We start from the raw sequence: 21,681 nt of genomic DNA on the forward strand, positions 1-21,681 counted from the left end.
AATAATGCGCAGATTTTGCAGTCACTAATTACGGGCATCAGTATAAATCAGCAATCAATGTCTGTGCATGCACAATCAAAAGCAGAAAATGTTGTCAGCAGAGATAACCTGCTCCTTTTTATGGTTGGCTGCTGGGGATATTCCCATTGACACAGCCTGTAAATCACACTGAATGTAGAGTAATTACCCATTAATTCCACATTTAAAAAATGATAATAAGGGAGATTTTAGTGATCTAATTGGCAATAATTGCAAGGGAAGGCCTGCTGGTTTTGAAAAATGAACTTCTAAATATGTTTGCTCAAAAGAAAATATTGGAAATATGGTTTTATATCTCCTCTGTTTTATATCTCCTCCTTGGTTTATATCTCTCCCCTAAGCCCAGCTGTTTTCCCTCATCCTTATTTAATTTACAGCATAAAACATAGGAGCAGAAATAGACTATTCGGCCCTTTAATCATGACTGATTTCTTTTCCTCTTCAACCTCATTTTCCTGCTTTCTCCCCGTAATCTTTAGTACCTTTACTAATCAAGAACCTATCAACTACTGCTTCAGGTATACTCAATGACCTGGCCTCCACAGCTATCTGTGGGGAATGAATTCCACGGATTCATGACCTTCAGCTAAAGAAATTCCTCCTCATCTCTGTTCTAAAGTGACATCCTTGGTTTTTAAGGCTGTGCTCTCTGGTCAAAGGTTCTCCCACTTTGGAAACATCCTCTCCACATCCACTCTATCCAGGCCCCTCAGTATTCAGTAGGTTCCCTCATTCTTCTAAACTTCAGTGTGCGCAGGCCCAGAGCCATCAAACACGCCTCATACATTAACCATTTCATTCTTGGCATAATTCTCGTGAATCTTCTATGGACCTTCTCCAATACCACAACATCCTTTCTTGGGTATGAGGCCCAAAATGGCTCACAATACACCGTGTGGTCTGCCCAATGCCTTATAATTTCTCAGCATTAAATCCTTGCTGTAATATTCTAATCCTCTCAAAAGGAATGCTAAAATTGCATTTACCTTCTTTACTAATGACTCATCCTGTAAGATCCACAAACGTGGCTACAAAGTCATCAATTCAGTCACAACCCCTGTGGCACGCCAGTAGTCACCGGCAGCCAGCCAGGAGAGGCTCTCTTTATTTCCACTCTTTGCCCTCTGCCAGTCAGCCAATCTTCTATCCATTCTCATATCTTTCCTGTAATACCATGGGCTCTTATCTTATTTAGCATCTTCATGTGCGATACCTTGTCAGACGCCTTCTGAAAATCCAAGTAAACAACCTCTCCTGATTTTCCTTTGTCTATCCTGCCTGTTATTCCCTCAAATAATTCCAATAGATTTGTCAGGCAAGATTTCCCCATAAGGAAATCATGCTGATGTTGGCCTAGTTTATCATCTGCCTCCAAGTACCCCCAAATCCTAACCTTAATAATGAATTCCAACATCTTGTCAACTATTGAAGTCAGGCTAACTGGCCTATAATTTCCTGTCTTTTGCTTATCACCCTTCTTAAAAAGTGGATTGACATTTGCAATATTCTGATCCTCTGGAATCATTCCAGAATCTAATGATTCTTGAAAGATCACTACTAATGCCTGCACAATCCATCAGGTAGCTCTGTTCAGAACCCTGGAGTGTAGTCCACCTAGTCCAGGTAACCTATGTACGTACCTTTGGATGTTTCAGCTTCCCAAGCACCTTCTCCTTAGTAATAGTGACTACACTCACTTCTGCCCCCCGACACTTTAGAATTTCTGGCATACTGCTGGTGTATTCTACAGTGCAGACTGATGCAAAATAATTATTCATAACAGCAAAAGTCTTAGGTGCATATAAAAACATCTCTGTGAAGTGAAGATGCTTTGAAAAATAATGAAACTGTAAGTTTCATATATCAAAAACATTGCTATAAAGAGCACTGAAGAGTAAAAAACTAAATCAATATTTAGTGTGACCACTCTTTGTCTTTAAAACTGCTGTTTTATAAGAAAATCCACTGATGAGTGTTCTGCAGACTTTGTCTTGCTTGCTTTTGTGTCTCCAGTTAATCCCAGACAGCCTCGAAGATGTTGAGCTCAGGGTTCTGTGGAGGCCATAGCATCTGCTGCAGAACTCTTTGTTCTTTTTTTCACTAGAGATAGTTCTTTATGACCTTGGCCATGTGTTTGTGGTCATTGTGCTGCCTCAGAATGAAATTGGGATCAATCAGACGCCTCCCTGATAGGATTGTAAAATGGATGAGAATCTGCTTGTACTTCTCAACTTGTACTTCCATTAATTCTGACCAGGTCACCAACTCCATTTCCAGAAATGTAGCCCAAACCTATAGGGAGCCTCCTTTGTGCTTTACCGTTGGCTGCAGACACCTGCCCACTGTAGCTCTCTCCAGCTTTTCTCTGGACAAACTGCCTCCTGTTTGAGCCAAAATTTTCAAATTTTGACTGGTCAGTCCAGAGCACTTGCTGCCATTGTTCATCACCCCAGTCCTTGTGTTTTTGTACTTAGATGAGTCTCTTGGCTTTATTTCCACTTTGGAGGAATGGCTTTTTGGCAGTAACTCTTCCATCAAGACCACTTCTGACAAGACTTCTCCAGACTATAGAGGGGACACTTGGGTTCCAGTGGTTTATGTGAGTTCAGAGCTGACAGCAGTGCTGGACCTCTTCCAATTTAGAAGGGATATCAGTTTGATGTATCTCTCATTGGCTGCACTCAGTTTCAATGGCTGACCACTGCATATCTGGTCCTCAGCCTTGCTTCCACGTCATACAGCTCAACATATCACTGGATCTTGCGTCCCTGTTTTATTTAATTTATCTCACTGGTATCTTTTTAGTTAACTAATATATTTAAAGAACCTTTACCTGTACTTGCCTGCTACTCATCTGTGCTGACTTGCCAAAGCCTCCCCAGCCAAAACTTTAGACTTCAGTATTCTATATAACGTGCATATCTTGAACATGTTCTAAGTGTGAATTATGCTTCCTGTTTTTCCCCACTTCCTGGTTGTAAAATCTAAGACTAATTATTTATTATATGTTTTTTTTCAGATGTATATGAGAGCTCAATTTGATTATGATCCAAAGAAGGACGATCTAATCCCCTGCAAGGAAGCTGGATTAAGTTTTGAGACAGGTGACATCATCAAGATTATCAGTAAGGACGATCCCAACTGGTGGCAGGGCACTCTGGAAAATACAAGCAAAATAACTGGACTAATTCCCTCACCTGAACTGCAGGAATGGTACGTTTTGTTCCTCCTAAGCTATAAAGGAAAAGAACAAGTAGGTGGGAGAATATAGTGATAGAAATGAACAAGAAAAGTCTCTAAGGGGGCAAAAGCAGCCCTATAAGTTCTATTTCTTTCATGTTTATTTCTTTTTTTCCTCTCTTCTTTGTCACTTTCTGCCCTTCCATTTCTTTCCTGTGCTTTTTCGCCTCTTGCATTTGTCTCCCACATTCTTTTCTATATTACCATTAGATCATTACAGTAGAATCTGCTATGTCTACACCAGTTCACCATGAAGCAGTCTATTCTACTTTCTCTACTCTTTCTTAACGCCCTTGTAAATTATTTGGCCCCAGGCCCATCTAACGTTTTGGAGAAAACCCTTACTGAATTTTCTTCCATCATCCTTAGAAGCATAGATCCAAATCACCATTCCACATTTTTAAAAAATTCTGATCCCTTTCTCTGGTTTTGCTCTTCACTTCAAATCTGTGCTTTGTGGTCTGCAATATTTTCTACATCCACATCTAAAGTCACCCTGAGTTATACACCTGTCATCTTTCCTCTCAACCTTCTCGACTCCAAGACCAACCACAGCTTTTCCAATCTAATCTTAAGGCTGAAATCCCTCACCCAGAGTCATCCTCCTTATGATCTCCCTGGAGTGTGATTGCCAGAATGCGGCACAATGTTCTAGTGGTTTTATCAAAGATTCAACATAACTCCTTGTCTCAGTTTGTGAAGTCCTGCAACATTTTCTGTTTCATGGTGAACCAGTAAAGTTTGGACTCTTTGAAGGAGAAATTCACCCTCAGTTGCTGAGTGCCTTGTTCAAAGTTCAAAGTAAATTTATTATCAAAGTACATATATGTCATCATATTCAATCCTGAGATTCATTTTCTTGCAGGCATACTCAATAAATCTAATAACCATAACAGAATCAATGAAAGACTCCACCAACAGGGTGCCAACCAGTATGCAAAAGACACCAAACTATGCAAATACAAAAAGAAAGGGAAAAAAAGAAATAATAACAATAATAGTAAATAAATAAGCAATTAATATTGAGAACATAAGATGAAGAGACCTTGCAGGTGAATCCATAGGTTTTGGGAATATGTCTATGATGGGGCAATGAAGTTGAGTGAAGTTATTCCCTTTGGTTCAAGAGTCTGATGGTTGAGGAGTAATAACTTGCTGAACCTGGTGATGTGAGTCCTGAGGCTCCTGTACCTTCTTGCTGATGGCAGCAGCGGGAAGAAAGCATGGCCTGGATGGCGAGTATCCTTGATGACGGATGCTGCTTGCCTGTGACAGGGCTCCATATAGAAGCGTTTAATGGTGGGGAGCGACTGGGACATATCCAGTACTGTTTATACTGTAGGCTTTTCTGTACAAAGACATTTATGTTTCCATACCAGGCCGTGATGCAACCAGCCAATGTACTTTCCACCATACATCTATAGAAGTTTGTCAAAGTTTTAGACATCATGTCAAATCTTTGCAAACTTCTAAGGGAGAAGGGGTGCTGCCATGCCCAGTGTCCTTGGTGCATGTAACAGAGGATGAATTTCTAACCAAAAGGAGAATGCTTCAGATAGGAATTAAAAGAACCGATGGAATGGTGGTGCTTAGTTTAAATGCTTGATTATAAGGTGAAGTGAGTTGTGAAGTATATGGTTGGCAGGAAATGCCAGCATTGGAAACTCAGCAGATATTTGCCAAGGTAAGGCAAGTTTATTTGTATAGCACTTTTCAAACACAAAGCAATTCAAAGTGCTTTACATAGAGCAAGATATAAAAATCAAACATCACATTTCAGACAATATAAAAGAGAATAAAATCACAGAGAAAAATACCATAGAAACCGTAGAAACTACAGCACAGAAACAGGCCTTTTGGCCCTTCTTGGCTGTGCCGAACCATTTTCTGCCTAGTCCCACTGACCTGCACACGGACCATATCCCTCCATACACCTCCCTTTGATAAAATCACAATAGATATGATAAATAGATTAAAAAAGGAATAAGAGTTACAATGTAGGAAATTCTAATTAAAAGCTACAGCGAAAAGAAAAGCCTTAAGCCTCGACTTAAAAGACCTTGAAGTTGGGGCAGACTTAAAATCTTCTGGAAGGTTATTCCAGATATGTGGAGCATAGTAACTAAAAGCTGCTTCAAAATGTTTAGTTTTGACCCTGAGGACAGTAGCAGACCCGCCCCAGATACCCTGAGAGCTCGTGAAAGTTCATGATGCAGCAAGAGATCGGAGATGTATTCTGGCCCTAGACCATTCAGTGCTTTATAAACCAGTAGTAATATTTTAAAGCCAGTCCTCTCTGATGGACAGGAAGCCAGTGCAGTGATCTGAGAACTGGAGTGATATGTTCTACTTTCTTGGTCTTAGTGAGGTCCTTAGCAGCACTGTTCTGAATGAGCTGCAGCTGTCTGAGGGATTTTTTACAGAGACCTGTGAAAACACCATTACAGTAGTCAAACCTACTAAAAATAAATGCATGGGCGAGTTTTTCTAGATCTTACTGAGACGTAAGCCCTTTAATTTGGGCTTTATTTTTAAGATGGCAGTAGGCTGACTTTGTAATTGTCTTAATGTGGCAGTTAAAATTTAAGTCTGAGTCCATCACAACACCAAGGTTTCTGGCTTGGTTTGTGGTCTGTATTGACTGGGATTCTAAGTAAGCATTGACCTTTAATCGTTTAATTTTGGCACCAAAAACATTTATTTCAGTTTTCCCTTTATTTAACTGGAGGAAGTTTTTGCTCATCCAAACAGTGATACGGTCAATACAGTTTTTTAATGGTTGTATGGGACCATAGTCACTTGATGCATAGTCACTAAGTGAAGATATTTTGTTGCTTGCCATGGTTTGAGCTAGAAGGAGTGTGTATATGTTAAAAGGAAAAGGGCCTAGTATGATGCTTGAGCCACTTTGCATGTCATGTTTGTTTGGTCAGATATGTAGCTGCCAATCAATACAAAATAGCCCCTGTGCTGTAAATATGATTTAAACCATTTCAGAACTATACCAGAAAGTCGCACACAACTTTCCAGTCTGTCCAGTAAAATGCCATGGTTAACTGTGTCAAAAGCAGCACTACGATCCAGTAAAACCAAACCTGAAAGTTTACCATCATCATGGTTTAAGTGGCTGTCATTTAAAACCTCGATCAGAACAGTCTCAGTACAATGGTGTTGTCAAAATCCAGACTGGAAAACATCCTTACAATTGCTTAGTACTGATAAACAACCCTTTCAATGATTTTACTTAAACTTGGTAAGTTTAATACTGGCCTGTAGTTATTAATTACTGAGGAATCTAGGTTGTTCATTTTAAAAGTTGCTTATTAACTGCAGTTTTCAGGGCCCTTGGGAAGCTGCCTGATAGAAGAGAAGTGTTGACTATTTGCAGAATGCCTGGCGCCGTGCAACTAAAAACATTTTTTAAGACGGCTGTAGATAAAATGTCAAGGGAACAGGAGGAGGATTTCAGGTGTAGCACAATTTCTTCTAGAGTTTGATAGTCAATGGGTTTGAATTGTATTATCTTAACTAAATTAGTTCTAAGTGAGAGAGAGGACCACACTGACTTCTGACCTGATGCAGAGACACTAACAGCATGTCTAGCCTTCTGAATTTTATCACTAAAAAAGAACGCAAGGTCATTATATGACTTCGTAGTTCAGGTGCTACTGATACAAGAGGATGTGTGAGCCTATCAACTCTAGCAAATAAGACACATGTATTATTGCAGTTTTTGTTTATAATATCAGAGAAGAAGGACTACCTTACACACCTCGCTCTAAGTTATAGATGCGAAGAGTTTCTTTATAAATGTCGTAATGGACCTGGAGTTTTGTTTTCTACCAACTGCATTCAGTTTTTCAACTCCTCTTATTACAGTTTAACCAGTGAGGTGTTTCTCCATGGTGCTTTGTTTTCTTCCCAGAAACTACTTTTACTTTTGTGGGGGTGATTACGTCAATGATATCTGTAATTTTAGAGTTGAGATGGTCTCCAATATCATTGACAGAAGCCAGTGAGAGGGCAGGTGTGGGAGAGAAGGCCTGTGTGAATAATAGCTTGGTGTTTTCAGTGATAAACCATTTTGTGATTACCTCAGTTTGAGTGCCAGTGAGTAGAGACATAGTAATTTCAGTGAAAACACAGAAATGATTAGAAAGAACAACTTCAGTCACCACAACCTCAGAAGTGTTAAAGACCATTGGATAGCTATGGCCCTTAGGGCTGATTTATACTTCTGCGTAATATCAACGCCGTACTTACGGCGCCGTCGCGAACCCTACGCAGAGCCTACGCGGATCCCTGCACCATAGCCTGACGCGCACCTCTCCTAAAACGTAACTATGCGTCGCGGCAACGCAGACTGCAACAACTGTGATCGGTCCGCTTGGGAGCATCACATTTCCTCCTACGCCGTAGTAGCTTCCCATTGGGCAACTGAAGGGCAGGGAAGGAACTCTGGCTGCAATGCTTTCCATAAAGCTTTACAGAGCTCCGAAATTATGGAGGACACATTTCACTTCTACGAAAAAAGACGCTCGCTTTAAACTTGTTTACCCCGAGAAAGACTACCATGACCATGAAGCCTTGCTCGGGCAGGTGTGTGCGCATGCGCAATATACTCGAATTGCAGAGCGACGCAGACACACCAACGCATAAGTATAAATACTCACAACGCGCGTAGGCCACTTGCTAAGTTATGGCGTCCATTTGACGCAAAGTATAGATCAGCCTTTACTGTGTGTAGGCTCTGTCACACGCGGTCTCAGTCTATAGTTGTCTTGGATACAGAACAGTTCAGCTGGAAACAAGAAGGTGAGGAATCTTAGAGAATTAATAACAATATAACTGCAAATTGAATGAACTTAGCTTGTATTCCCTTGAGTTTGAGGTAAAGGCTGATCAAATTAAAGCACTTTAAAAGATGCTACCACACACAGTGGTTGGGCAATGTTAGAAATTAGCAGACTAACTATCCAGAGATCTAGTGTGAAATCCAACCATTGCAGCTGTGGAATTGAAATTCTGTTACTAATTTGAGAAAATGGCATCTTGTCTCAATAGCAATGACTGGAAAAGCACTGTATTATTGTAATGTTTACTGAAGCACTTCAAGCGAGGAAAACTCCTTACCTGGTCTGCCTCACGGAGTGTGGATTGACTTTTAGGTGGCCCAGCAATCTATATTCAAATAGAGAATGAGCAAAACCAGGTGAACATCTGACCTCTACCCATGCACTGATGGACACAGCAAACTTGCTCCTCACAAATTATCAGCTGTCCCACAGACTACTCTAAGAACAGCTTCTTCCCCTCCACCATCAGATTTCTGAATTGTCCATGAATCCATGAATATTCCTTCACTATATTTACACTAATTATTTATTTTTGTGTTTCTTATTGTGATCTATATTTATATGTATTGCACCACAACACTACAAGTTTCATGACTTATGTCAGTGATAACAAACCTGTTATGATTCAGGAGCATACCTAACAGGCAATATGTCCTCCATCATAATTCTGTCTCACCAGCAAGACAGGCCCGTCAGAAGCAGTGGTACAGAGGCAGCATAGAGCAATCCTTGGTGTTCTCAACACTGATGGCAAACCCTCTAAAGTCTCATGGCACCAGAAACATGAGCAAATAAACTGCCTTCTGATTTCCACCTGTCACCGTCCCTCAGATGGTAAATCAGTGCTTCTCCATGTTGAACATTTGGGGGAGAAAACACAAAGTAACAAACACATGGAATGTGCTCTTGGTGGGGGACTTCAATGTCCATCAGCAAGAGTGGCTTCATAGCACCATCATGAACTGAGTTGGCTGAATCCTGAGAGACACAGCTATCGCAAAGAATTTGTGGGAGGTGGTGAGTAACCAAACAGGAGGGATGAACCTATTTGACCTCATCTTTGCCCGTCTAACTGTGATGGATGCATCTCTCCTTGATAGCATTGGAGGAAGTGACTGATGAACAGTACTTATGGAGCCAATATCACATCATCACATCAAGTTCTCTCACCCCATCATGTTAGGAGGCATTATAATTGTGCTAAGTACATTAAACTCAGAACAGGCCTGACATCTCCAAAATGGCGTCCATGAGACTCTCAGCCACAGCAGCTGAAATGGCTCAGTACATACCTCAACCATGTTTATCGAGCTAGAGGATTAAATCTGGTAGGGGAGTGCAGAAAGGCATGCTAAGAATAGCATCTAAAAAAGTACCAGCTTAGTAAAACTGCAGCACAGAACTGCATGCTTGCTATCAGTAAAAAAAAATGCTTGGGACAGGAAAGGCAATTTCCAATGAACAGATCAGATCAAAGCTCCATGGTCCACCACAACTAGCTGCGAATGGTGGGATAGAATTGATCAATTACCTTGTATACACAGCTGGAATAATAACACATTAGAATTGTCATAGCAGAAGATCACAGGGCAAATCTCGCAGACGTGCACATACAGTACACACCATAACAGATTCCAAAATAATATACTTAAGTAGAAATCCAGTAGAAGGGTTATGATCTAAAATGCCAACTCTCTATTTCTCTCCGCAGATGCTGCGTGACCTGCCCATTTCCTCCAGCAGCTTGTTTCTTCATATTAAAGTACCTATTTTTCATGTTCTTTGCTGATCTGTATTGTTATAGGCGAGTGGCCAACAGGAATACAGCTAATCAGGATGTGACATCAGGATGTGGCGTATTTGGGAAGAAGAAAAAACAGTGTAAAGACAAGTATCTGGCCAAGCACAGTGCAAGTACGTCACTCTTTATGTGGCATTGCTGGCTTATGTCTGGGATATTTGGGAAACAATAGCCATTTGCTTTATTACCCTTTTGGTCAAAGGACGGACTTGCAGAATCTATAGATAATGGATGCAAAGGATATAAATGTCTCCAGACAGTCTCATTTTACTGTGATGGCTGCAGCCACATGGTCACCTCCGTATCCTAAAATAATTGAATACTGAACCAACAGATCAATTGCGCTCATTTAACATTATTGCCAAAGCTAGGCTATTGCCTGCTGAAACAGATCATTGCAATTGTGATGTTCTGTTTCAGCTTTTCTTAATAGTCCCTGTTCAGAGGTTGCTTGCTACACTCTCTGGAAGAATGCACATTTTCACCCCAGGCTCATTACAGCTGCTGATTTAAGAACCTCCTTCTTGATTTCTTCATTTCTAGTCATTCTAACAATACATTGGATAGCCTTCCCTTGTCCATTCACTTAAGATCACTTAAGACTTTGTTCTGTGATTTCTCAATTTTAAAATCATTTTCAAATCCTTTCATGCCATCATCTATCTTTGTAACTTACCCCGGCCCTGGAAGCCTCCAAGATATCTGCGTCTCTCTAATCCTGGCCTATTTGCACCCCTGATTTCCTTACTATTACTGACTGAGACTTCAGCTGCCTAAACTAAGAATTTATTTCCACAAACTTCTTTGTTTTTCTACCTTGCTCTTCAGCTGAGTATTTACTTCCTGCACCAAGATTTTGGTTACTTGCCCTAATATTTCTCAGTACTTCATATCATATTTTGTTACATAAAATCACAGAAAAGCACAGCACAGAAACAGGACCTTCAGCCCATCTAGTCAATGCCAAACCATTAATCTGCCTAATCCCATCGACCTGCACCCGGACATAGCCCTCCATATCCCTCCCATCCAAGTACTTAGCCAAATTTCTCTTAAAAGTTGAAATCGAACTTGCATCCACCACTTGCGCTGGCCGCTCATTCCACACTTTATTATTTTTTCACTTTATTATTACTTTATTGTCGCCAAACAATTGATACTAGAGCGTACAATCATCACAGCGATATTTGATTCTGTGCTTTGCGCTCCCTGGAGTACAAATCGATAGTATAAAAATTTAAATTATAAATCATAAATAGAAAATAGAAAAGGGAAAGTAAGGTAGTGCAAAAAAAACTGAGAGGCAGGTCCGGATATTTGAAGGGTATGGCCCAGATCCGGGTCAGGATCCGTTCAGCAGTCTTATCACAGTTTTGCCACCCCAGAAGTGAAGATGTGCCACCTTATGTTCCCATTAAACAGTCCACCTTTCACTCTTAACCCATGACTCCTAGTTGTACTCTCACCCAACCTCAGTGGAAAAAGAAAAGCTTGCTTACATTTACCCTATTTGTGCCCCTCATAATTTTGTATACCCCATCAAATCTCCTCTCAATCTTCTCTGCTCTGGTAATAAAATCCTAACCTATTCAACCTTTTCCTATAACTCAGTTCCTCAAGTCCTGGCACAACACTTGTAAATTTTCTGTGCACTCTTTTCAAACTTAGTTACATCTTTCCTGTAAGTAAGTGACCAAAACTGCACACAATGCTCTCAATTAGGCCTTACTAGCATCTTGTACAATTCCAACATAACATCCACACTGCAGCACAGGTCAGCAAACACCTCCTCCGATGTAATCTGTATGTGGTGCATGACCTCAGAACCATGCTTTGCCTCACTTTTATAGACTCCGTGTCCATCTCCCGAGTAAATACAGATGTAAAATATGCACTTAAGACCTCCCCCCATCTCTTTTGGCTCCATGCATAGATTACTACTTTGATCTTCTAGAGCAATAATTTTGTCCCTTACTATCCTTTTGCTCTTAATATATCTGTAGAAGCCCTTGGGATTCTCCTTCACCTTGTCTGCTAGAGCAAACTCATGCTTTCTTTTAGCGCCCCTGATTTCCTTCATAAGTGTTCTTGTTCATTTCTTATATCCCTCAAACACCTAACTTTCTCCTTCCTGCCTTTACCTGCTGTGCACCTCCTTTTTTTTCCTTAACCAGGGCCTCAATATCTCTCAAAATCCAAGGTTCCCTAAACCTGCTATCCTTGCCTGACAAAGACATACAAACACTGTACTCTCAAAATTTCACTTTTGAAGCCCTCTCACTTATCAAGTACACGTTCGTCAGAAAACAACCTGTCCCAATGCTCACTTGCCTGATCCCTTCTGATACCATCAAAATAGGCCTTTCTTCAATTTAGAATCTCAACCCGAGGACCAAAGCTAACCTTTTCCATAATTACCTCAAAATTATTGGCATTACAATCACTAGGTACAAAGTGTTCCCCTACAAAAACTTTTGTCGCCTGTCCTGTCTCATTCCCTAATAGGAGATCAAGTATCACACACTCTCTAGTTGGGACATCTAGGTACTGATTAAGGAAATTTTCCTAAAGACATTGGACAAACTCTTTCCCCTTAGCCTTTTTATAGTATGGGAATCCCAGTCATAAGACATAGAAGCAGAATTAGACAATTTGCCCATTGAGTCTGCTTCTTCAGCCCATCATGGCTGATTTATTATCCCTCTCAACCCCCTTCTCCTGCCTTATCCCCATAACCTTTGATGCACTGACTAATCATGAACATATCAACCCCAGCTTTAAAGGTACTCAATGACTTGGCCTGTGGCAATGAATTCCACGGATTCACTAGCCCTTAGCTAAAAACGTCCTCATCTCGGTTCTGAATTCCTTCTCATTCTCTCAAGTCTGAGGCTGTGCCCTCTGAAGCTAGAAACACCCACTATATGAAACAGCCACTTGACATCCATTCTTTCAATATTTGATAGGTTTCAATGAGAACCCCACCTCATTCTTCCAAATTCCAGCAAGTACAGGCTCAAAGCCATCAAAAGTTCTTCATACATTAAGCCTTTAATTCCCAGAACCATTCTCATGAACTTCCTCCAGACCTTCTCCAATGTCAGCACATCTTTTCGTAGACAAAGGACGCAGAACTATTCACAATACTCCAAATGCAGTCTGGCCAATGCTTCATAAGGCTTCAGCATTACATCCTTGCTCTTATATGCTGGTCCTCCTGACATGAATGCTGACATTGAAATTGCCTTCATTACCACCAACTCAACTGCAGGTTAACCTTTAGGGAACCCTACACAAGGACTCCCAAGAACCTTTGCACATTGGATTTTTGAATTTCCTTTCCATTTAGAAAACAGTCTATGCCTTCTACCAAAGTGCATGATCATACACTTTCTGACACTGTATTCCAGCTGCCACTTCTTTGCCCATTTTCCTGGTCTGTCTATGGCTTTCTGCGACTCCATGCTTTGTCAATGCTACTTGCCCTCTACTTATCATCATAGTGTCCGCAAACCTGGTGATATACTTGACTTTATCTTCTCCCTCTCAAACTGCAGGGTGACTTCTATCATATTATGATCACTTCTTCCTAAGGGTTCTTTTACCTTAAGCTCCCTTGGGTTACACAACACCGGATCCAGAATTGCCTTTCCCCTAGTAGCCTCAAACTTAAGCTGCTGTAAAAAGCCATCTCATAGGTATTCTAAAACTCCCCCTCTCAGGATCCAGCATCAACTTGATTTTCCTAATCTATCTCCATATTGAAATCCCCCATGACTATCACAGCATTGCTCTTATTACATGCCTTTTCTATCTCCCATTAATTTGTATCCCACATCCTGGCCTGTATACAACTCGCATCAGGGTCTTTTTACCCTTGCAGTTTCTTAACTCTCACAAGGATTCTACATCTTCTGAAGACTTCTTTCTAAAGACTTGATTTCATTTTTTACCAACCCCCTCTGCCTACCTGCCTGTCCTTTCGACACACAGTGTTAAACTTCCAACTCTTTCAGCCATAACACAGTGATGCCCAGAACGTCATATCTGCTAATTGAGCTACAAGATCATCTAGCTTATTCCAAATATTGTGTTCATTCAAATATATCACCTTCAGTCCTGTATTCATTACTTTTTCCTATTTTGCCTCCATGTTGCACTTCAACTTATCCCACCGACTGTGATTTTGTCTGTCCTTCCTGACAGTCTCACTACACACTGCATCTATTTGTACACCAAGTGCCCCATCCTCAGCCCTGTCATGTTAGTTCCTATCCCCCTAACAAATTTGTTGAAACCCTCCCCTACAGCTCTACAAATCTGCCTGCAAAAATATTGGTCCCCCTTGGGTTCAGATGTAACCAATCCTTTTTGTCCAGGTCATACATTCCCAGAAAGGTCCAAATGACCCAGAAATCTGAAATCCTGCCCCTGTCACCCAACTGCTCAGTCACGAAATGCCAAGTCATCGTATTCTTACACTCAGTGGCGCATGGCACAGATAGCAATCCAGAGATCTCTCTTCAGGACCACCTCGCCTTTCTTACCTGCAGTATATAGTTATACAACAATGTAACACAACTTCAGGCTGTTCACCCTCCCCATTTAGAACCAATCCAAGACATCCCTGATCCTGGCTCCTGGGTTTCTTTTTCATGGCCACAGATTCTCCTGACTGCTTTCCTAACTATGGGATCCCCTGTCACTACTGCACTTCTCTTCTCCCTTCTTCCCTCCTGAGCCACAGAACCAGAGATGTGCTCACTGTGGTTTCTCTCTGGTAGGTCATTTCCACACTCCCTCCCCTCAACAGTATCCAAATGGTATACTGTTATTGAAGGGAATGGTCACATGGGTACTGTGCACTGTGTGCAGAAGTAGTCATCAGGGAGACTGGAGATCTCCCACAGTTCCCGTATCTCGCACAAGGAACATGCCACTAACTCTGGGCCCATTCTCAGCCCTCCAGCTATGTATTAACAGAAAAAAAACTTACTAGAAACTTACTTAGAACCTCCGCCTGTGCTCGCCCAAGCCTGTTGAGTCAAAGCCAGATCACTCTAATAATGCCCCACTCCAACTATGGCCGATCTGCTTACAACTCCTTTCTTTTTATTGACTCAAATAAGACCCACTTCTGAGGAGACTTGAAGATTTCAAATGGTTCCTGCCCTATAAGGTGTCAATCTCTCACTCACTACTTCAAACAATGACTTTCTCTCACCAAGACTTGCAGTTTGCGAGTGACTAAACTCGTTCAGTGTGAGTCATTGCAAATGCAGTTTTCAGTCAATATGTGGAAAGTTAAAATCGCCTACTATCACAACCTTGTGTTTCTTGGAAGAGTTTGCAATTTCTCTCAAGTTTGCTCCTCTAAATCCCACAGACTGTTGTGTGCTCTGTAATATGATCCCATTAACATGGTCAACTGCACTGCCATGACGTTTTCCCTGACACCCTCCTGCTCTATCACATCTAAAACAACGGAACCCCAGAACATTGAGTATCAGTCCTGCCCTTCCTGCAAACAAGTCTCATTAATGGTCACAATGTCATAATTCCACGTGCTGATCCATACCCTAAACTCATCTGCCTTTCCTAGGATACTCCTGGCATTGAAATATATGCAGCTCAGGATATTAGTCCCACCATGCTCAAGTTTTTGATTACTGACTTTGTATGTAAGTACATCTTTCTCCACAACTGACTCCATTATCTATTCTGGCATTTTGGTTCCCTTTCCCCTGCAACCCCGCACCCCGCCGCCCAACTCCCATGTAGCATTAACAAACTTCCTGCTCGGGTATTAGTCCCCCTCCCGTTCAGGTGCAAACCATCTCTTCTGTACAGGTCTCATCTTTCCTGGAAGAGAGCCCAGTGATCCAAAAATCTGACCCCCCCCTTCCTCCTGCACCAACTCCTTAACCGTGTGTTAAGCTGTATGATCTTTCTGGCCTCACTAGCACATGGAACAGACAGCAATCGTCAGATCACAATCCTGGAAGCCCTATACTCTAACCTAGCACCTTGAACTTGCATTGCAGGACCTCGTCACCTCTCCTACCCATGTCATTGGTACCAACGTGGACAATAACGTCACCCTCCCACTTGACTGCTGTGGACTCGATCCACAATGTCCCTGACCCTAGCACCTGGGAGTCCACATACCATCCAGATATCTCATTCTCATCCACAGAACCTCCCTTCTATTCCCCTAACCAATGAATCCCCTGTCACTACACCTCTCCTCTTCTCCCACAGCCAGACTCAGAGCCAGGGACCTGACTGCTGTGGCTTTCCTCTGCTAGGTCATCTTCCACACCCCCACCCCCCACAGCAGTATCCAAAGAGGTATACCTGTTGTTGAGAGGAATGGCCACAGGGGTACTTTGTGCTGGCCGGTTATCCCCTTTCCCCCTCCTGACAGTCACCCAGTTACCTGTGTCCTGCACCTTGAGTGCAATCTCCTCCCTGTATTCCCTGTCTATCAAACCCTCAGCCTCCTGAATGATGCATAGTTTGTCCAGCTCCAGGCCCAGCTCCTTAACGTGGAGTGTTTGAAGCTGCAGGTGGGTGCACTTCTTGCAGGTGAAGTCATCAGGAACACTAGAGGTTTCCCTGCCTTCCCACCTCCTGCCGTCCCCACTACTCTAAATGTGCAATACGAAAGAAAGAATAAATAAATAACCCTCCTGGCTGAAGCCTTGATAAGCCAAAGCCTTAACTCCCCACTCTAACACTGACCCACTCACACAGTAGTTGCTCTGCTTAAACCTAACTACTTTTTATTGGATCTTGCCAAGTGCCTAATTATGTGCAATTCAATGTCTCCTTGGGAACTGTGGTGTGCAAAAAAAAAAATCGTAAATTGTGAAAGAAAGGTTGACTATATTGTTACAAGTTACATTTCATGTTTCACCTTAGTAAATCAAAGGCACAATATAGTCATCAACAAAGGCAGTGTTTTCTGAGCTATATTATTGCTATAGTAACTGAGAAATTGTCCTACTGTGTGCACAAAGATGTACTATTGTGTACTCTGAACTGCTCTCATAACACTCCAGTACTTTAGCTGCTGTTACTGTACACGTCAGAGTGGCAGCAGTCATTTATTTCATTCAAGCTTACAACTAATTGCTATTGTTTTTCCAGTCTTTGATCGCCTGGATCTAGTCTCATATGAAGAAGTCGTACAGCTCCCTGCGTTCAACAGAAAGACCTTGGTGCTTCTTGGTGAGCATGGCTGATTAATAATATCTGACCTCTTAATACCATATCTTATTGATGCCTGATTAGAAAATTCCTTTGAAAAAAAAATAGAGCTTCATTGGATGGGAACACTTCATAGAGAAATCTCAAAAACGTACCAGGTTCCCCTCATTCAGTGGGTGGAAGAGATGTGCGATCTTTCTAATGTGTGCAGCCTACCTGATGATGTATCCAATCCTTAGAATAGGTGTAAGGAAACAGAATCGCAATCTCAACACAAATCAAAACCCTGCTATTAAGTGTCATGTTTCCTAATGCTTACTCATGTATCAAAATACCTTGCTTTTTATTTGCAGGAGCCAATGGAGTTGGGAGAAGTCACATTAAAAATGCTCTGATTACCAAACACTCAGACAAATTTGCATATCCAATCCCACGTAAGTGCCGTGCAGGAAAAACAATCATTGCTGTTGGAGTAAATAAAGCTTACTTCCATTGTTTATTGATAAAGAGTACTGTTTTTGACAAAGTTCCTCTTCCTGAATAATCAGTTTCATTCAAACATATTGTATTACCATCACACTGACTTCTTTGATGTTCTTTTGGAGGGATTTTCTGAGACTCGTTTATGACAACTACTCGACCTATAAATATTTGCACTTAAAATTCCTTCAATTTGAAGCATTTATTTTTTTCTCAAATGCCTTCTGGGAGGTAATGCCTTGTCTTTGCCCCAAAGATTATGTTGCTTGTACTTAGACTGTTCACAATTGGAAATGAACCATATCCTTTCCTGAGAACATCAATCATGCACTGTCAAAGGTACTGTAAGATCTGTAGGGAACCCCACCAGAGAATGTGATAGTTGTTAAATCTATTTCACCAAGAGCACCTTGTAGAAAATTAACCATTGCTTAAACATTCGTGACTATATCTTTTCCCGAAGAATTTAAAAACATGTGTTTTATTCACTTATTGTGAAACTTCTTAATGTCCATCGGCATACTTTTACTAAGGAATCAATCTATATTCAATTTGTGAAACTTTCAATTTAAATTCCTTTGCAGATTTAAATAACTCAGAAGCAATACATTCCTGGGGATAAATGCAACTTCCAAGGAGGGATAAGCAAGTCCAGCCATGATATCTATCTATCAAGCCTGTGAGGGAGTCAATTCATGCTGCTTTGGAAACATGCCTATGCAGTGCCTGTTTTCAAGTTGACATAATCCCAAATTACTTCAAATCCATTAGTTGACCAGAATAACCTCTAATTTACACTCTGTGACCTGAGATTTCATTATGGGAGGAATGGCTTTCTCCTGTGTTTGCACAAACAACCCCATTGAAACCAGCAATAGGAACACAATATAAAGAGTCCAAGCAACACACATAAAAATTGCTGGTGAACGCAGCAGGCCAGGCAGCACCTCTAGGAAGAGGTGCAGTCGACGTTTCAGGCTGAGACCATTCGTCAGGACTAACTGAAGGAAGAGTGAGTAAGGGATTTGAAAGTTGGAGGGGGAGGGGGAGATCCAAAATGATAGGAGAAGACAGGAGGGGGAGGGATGGAGCCAAGAGCTGGACAGGTGATAGGCAAAAGAGATACGAGAGGATCATGGGACAGGAGGTCCGGGAAGAAAGACAAGGGGGGGGGGGGACCCAGAGGATGGCAAGGGGTATATTCAGAGGGACAAAGGAGAGTGAGAGAAAGAATGTGTGTATAAAAATAAGTAACAGATGGGGTACGAGGAGGAGGTGGGGCATTAGCGGAAGTTAGAGAAGTCGATGTTCATGCCATCAGGTTGGAGGCTACCCAGACGGAATATAAGGTGTTGTTCCTCCAACCTGAGTGTGGCTTCATCTTTACAGTAGAGGGGGCCGTGGATAGACATGTCAGAATGGGAATGGGATGTGGAATTAAAATGTGTGGCCACTGGGAGATCCTGCTTTCTCTGGCAGACAGAGCGTAGGTGTTCAGCAAAGCGGTCTCCCAGTCTGCGTCGGGTCTCGCCAATATATAAAAGGCCACATCGGGAGCACCGGACGCAGTATATCACCCCAGTCGACTCACAGGTGAAGTGTTGCCTCACCTGGAAGGACTGTTTGGGGCCCTGAATGGTGGTAAGGGAGGAAGTGTAAGTGCATGTGCAGCACTTGTTCTGCTTACACGGATAAGTGTAAAGATAAGTGAAAGAGTCCAGAGCTTTTATACTGATGTAAGATGCAAGATTGTTGGTTAGTTCCCCGTGTAGCAATAAAGTACTTTGCGTTAGTAGATATAATTACATTCTGATTACCAGATGCATCAGAAGCCCTGTGTTGCCGTTTCTCCATCTGCATCCATCCCTCCCCCCAAAAAATGAACCTATTGTGGTTTCCTTTACCAGACACCTCGAGGTTACCAAAGGAAAATGAAGAAGATGGAAAGAACTACTACTTTATTTCCAATGAGGACATGGTGAAGAACATCACCTGTAATGAATTTCTGGAATATGGAAGCTTCCAAGGGGCCATGTTTGGAACAAAGCTGGAGACAATCCGCAAGATCAATGAAGGACAGGGCAAAATTGCAGTGGTGGATATAGAGCCCCAGGTATGGCGTAGTAACCAACGGTCATTCCAGAACTAACTTACTCACTGACACCAGCCATTGTGTTGAATACAGTGGTGGACATGGATTGCTTGGACACCATAGAGGTGATAACACACTTGGAATATTGGAAAAAGATTACTGCAGAGTGCAACGGGGTGCACTTAGAACCAAAAGAGCCGGGTATTTGAATCTCCTTTCAATGCATCTTAAATATGTGCTACATGACTGGGACATGAATCATTCAGACATCATGGGATAGGCAGCAACTTATGTGAAATATGACAGAACATGCACTTTCCTGTCTCACCATACTCTTGTCATTCAACATAAAATAGACTATAGCACGAGTTTTTGTAATGGCTTTGAAGGATAAACTAGGGCAGAGAATTTGTGTATTTTATGAATGATCATCCTGGATCTTGCACATCCATCAGACTCCAGTTAATGCTTTGGTTCAATATCTCTTTTGAAAAACAACACCTCAATGGTCTCTGAAGCACAAACCTAGATTTGATTCCTAAATCTTTGGATTGGAGTTTGAAACTGTAACTTTCTGATTCCAAGGCAGGTTTAAGACCCATTAACTCTGCAGTAGAAATTTGTTCTTGATATGAACACGCATGAAAGCAGAATTTGCCCACAACTTGATAGTGCTGGATTTTGGATTCCGGATTCCAAATAGAACATACAACCCAACCTGGCCTTTCTATAAAGTTATTATAGTAATTCAGTAGGCCAAAAGCTGTCTAACTGAGCTTTATTTTTCTACAAGCTCACTGGAGATTAAGAGAATGTTACTTCCTCTTTTAAAATCAGGCATATTCCCCCAACGGCAATATAGTATCCTAACACTTCATGTATTCCCTCTATTACCAGGCGCTAAAGGTTCTCAGAACAGCAGAGTTTGCACCACTGGTGGTCTTCATTGCTGCTCCCTCTGGTATTCAGCTAGGCACTCAGGTATGGCATTTTTTTTTACTGAACTAAGGTAATTCTGAAACAGATTGTTGCAGTTTAGAAAAGATGAGTGTAAACATCAAGGAATGTAGTAGAAAAATAATTGGGATTTACAAAACCTAAGTGAAGGAAAAAAACTGTGGTGGTCATTTCATCCTGAGGTGTTTTCTCCAAATGAAAATACAAATGTTATAATCCCACATAGTAAAGATTTTGCAGTCAGTTCACTGGCACACTGCTCAGTGATAATGTGGGCATAGACATCTTCACCTGAGAAAATGAGATAAATATATCCAGTCTATGAAGTACACAGGTATCAAATCTCCCATGAGAACCTGTTGAAGAGCAACACTATAAAATATCTTAAAATTCTCTTTTCTCCTTACTACTGTATGTGCGTCTCTCAGGTGAAACAGGACTAGGAGATAGAATGCTGAATAAAATTTATCCAAGGGGACTGTTTTAAAGTCATATATTCTGGAAATTTAAAACATAGTCATTAAAACACAAACTAAAGGAGGGTTTCAATAGTACTGCTGTAGTCCTCTTTCATCCTACAGTCATTGCAATTGCTGTCTCATTATGTTACGGAACAATATTAGGTTGAAATAAATGCAGCAAATTAGGGGATAACCCACATGTTTCATTCTTCTAAGATTTATTTTTGACATTTTCAGAGCTGGATTTGTATCCATGTCAATCTTCATTTGGTATTAATATTCAAGAGTGTGTAGTTCAGTAATGTTTTCCCCAAAACCTTTTTTCCCAGTGGAGGTTGGTTGTAGGGGATTTGCAGCCCGTTCCTTAGCTAGAGCCTTCAGCATTTTGGGCATCAAGGGAGAGAGGAAGAGGAGGGCCATCCGCAGTACCACCGTTGAGGGCCTCAAGATGGCTGTGGCTCAAAAGAGGGGAGCCATGGAGTCAGACATAGCTAGCCATCTGGACACAAGCTGGGGTCTGATCAGCCCCGGCTGGGTCACCTG

The 21,681-nt window shown here is 41.6% G+C and overlaps 1 protein-coding gene across 2 annotated transcripts in view; it reads left to right on the forward strand.

Annotated features, from left to right (window-relative positions):
• Nucleotides 1–21,681, forward strand: part of mpp1 (MAGUK p55 scaffold protein 1) — a 72,638-nt gene that overhangs the window by 48,546 nt on the left and 2,411 nt on the right. For both annotated transcript variants that reach the window (XM_072270593.1, XM_072270592.1), the window contains 6 exons: nucleotides 3,059–3,252; nucleotides 9,940–10,049; nucleotides 17,089–17,169; nucleotides 17,502–17,582; nucleotides 19,536–19,741; nucleotides 20,618–20,701. In XM_072270593.1, the coding sequence (XP_072126694.1) occupies nucleotides 3,059–3,252; nucleotides 9,940–10,049; nucleotides 17,089–17,169; nucleotides 17,502–17,582; nucleotides 19,536–19,741; nucleotides 20,618–20,701 (756 nt within the window). The remainder of the gene's footprint in view (nucleotides 1–3,058; nucleotides 3,253–9,939; nucleotides 10,050–17,088; nucleotides 17,170–17,501; nucleotides 17,583–19,535; nucleotides 19,742–20,617; nucleotides 20,702–21,681) is intronic.

This window comes from Mobula birostris, chromosome 10, assembly GCF_030028105.1.
Source record: "Mobula birostris isolate sMobBir1 chromosome 10, sMobBir1.hap1, whole genome shotgun sequence".
NCBI lineage: Eukaryota > Metazoa > Chordata > Chondrichthyes > Myliobatiformes > Myliobatidae > Mobula > Mobula birostris.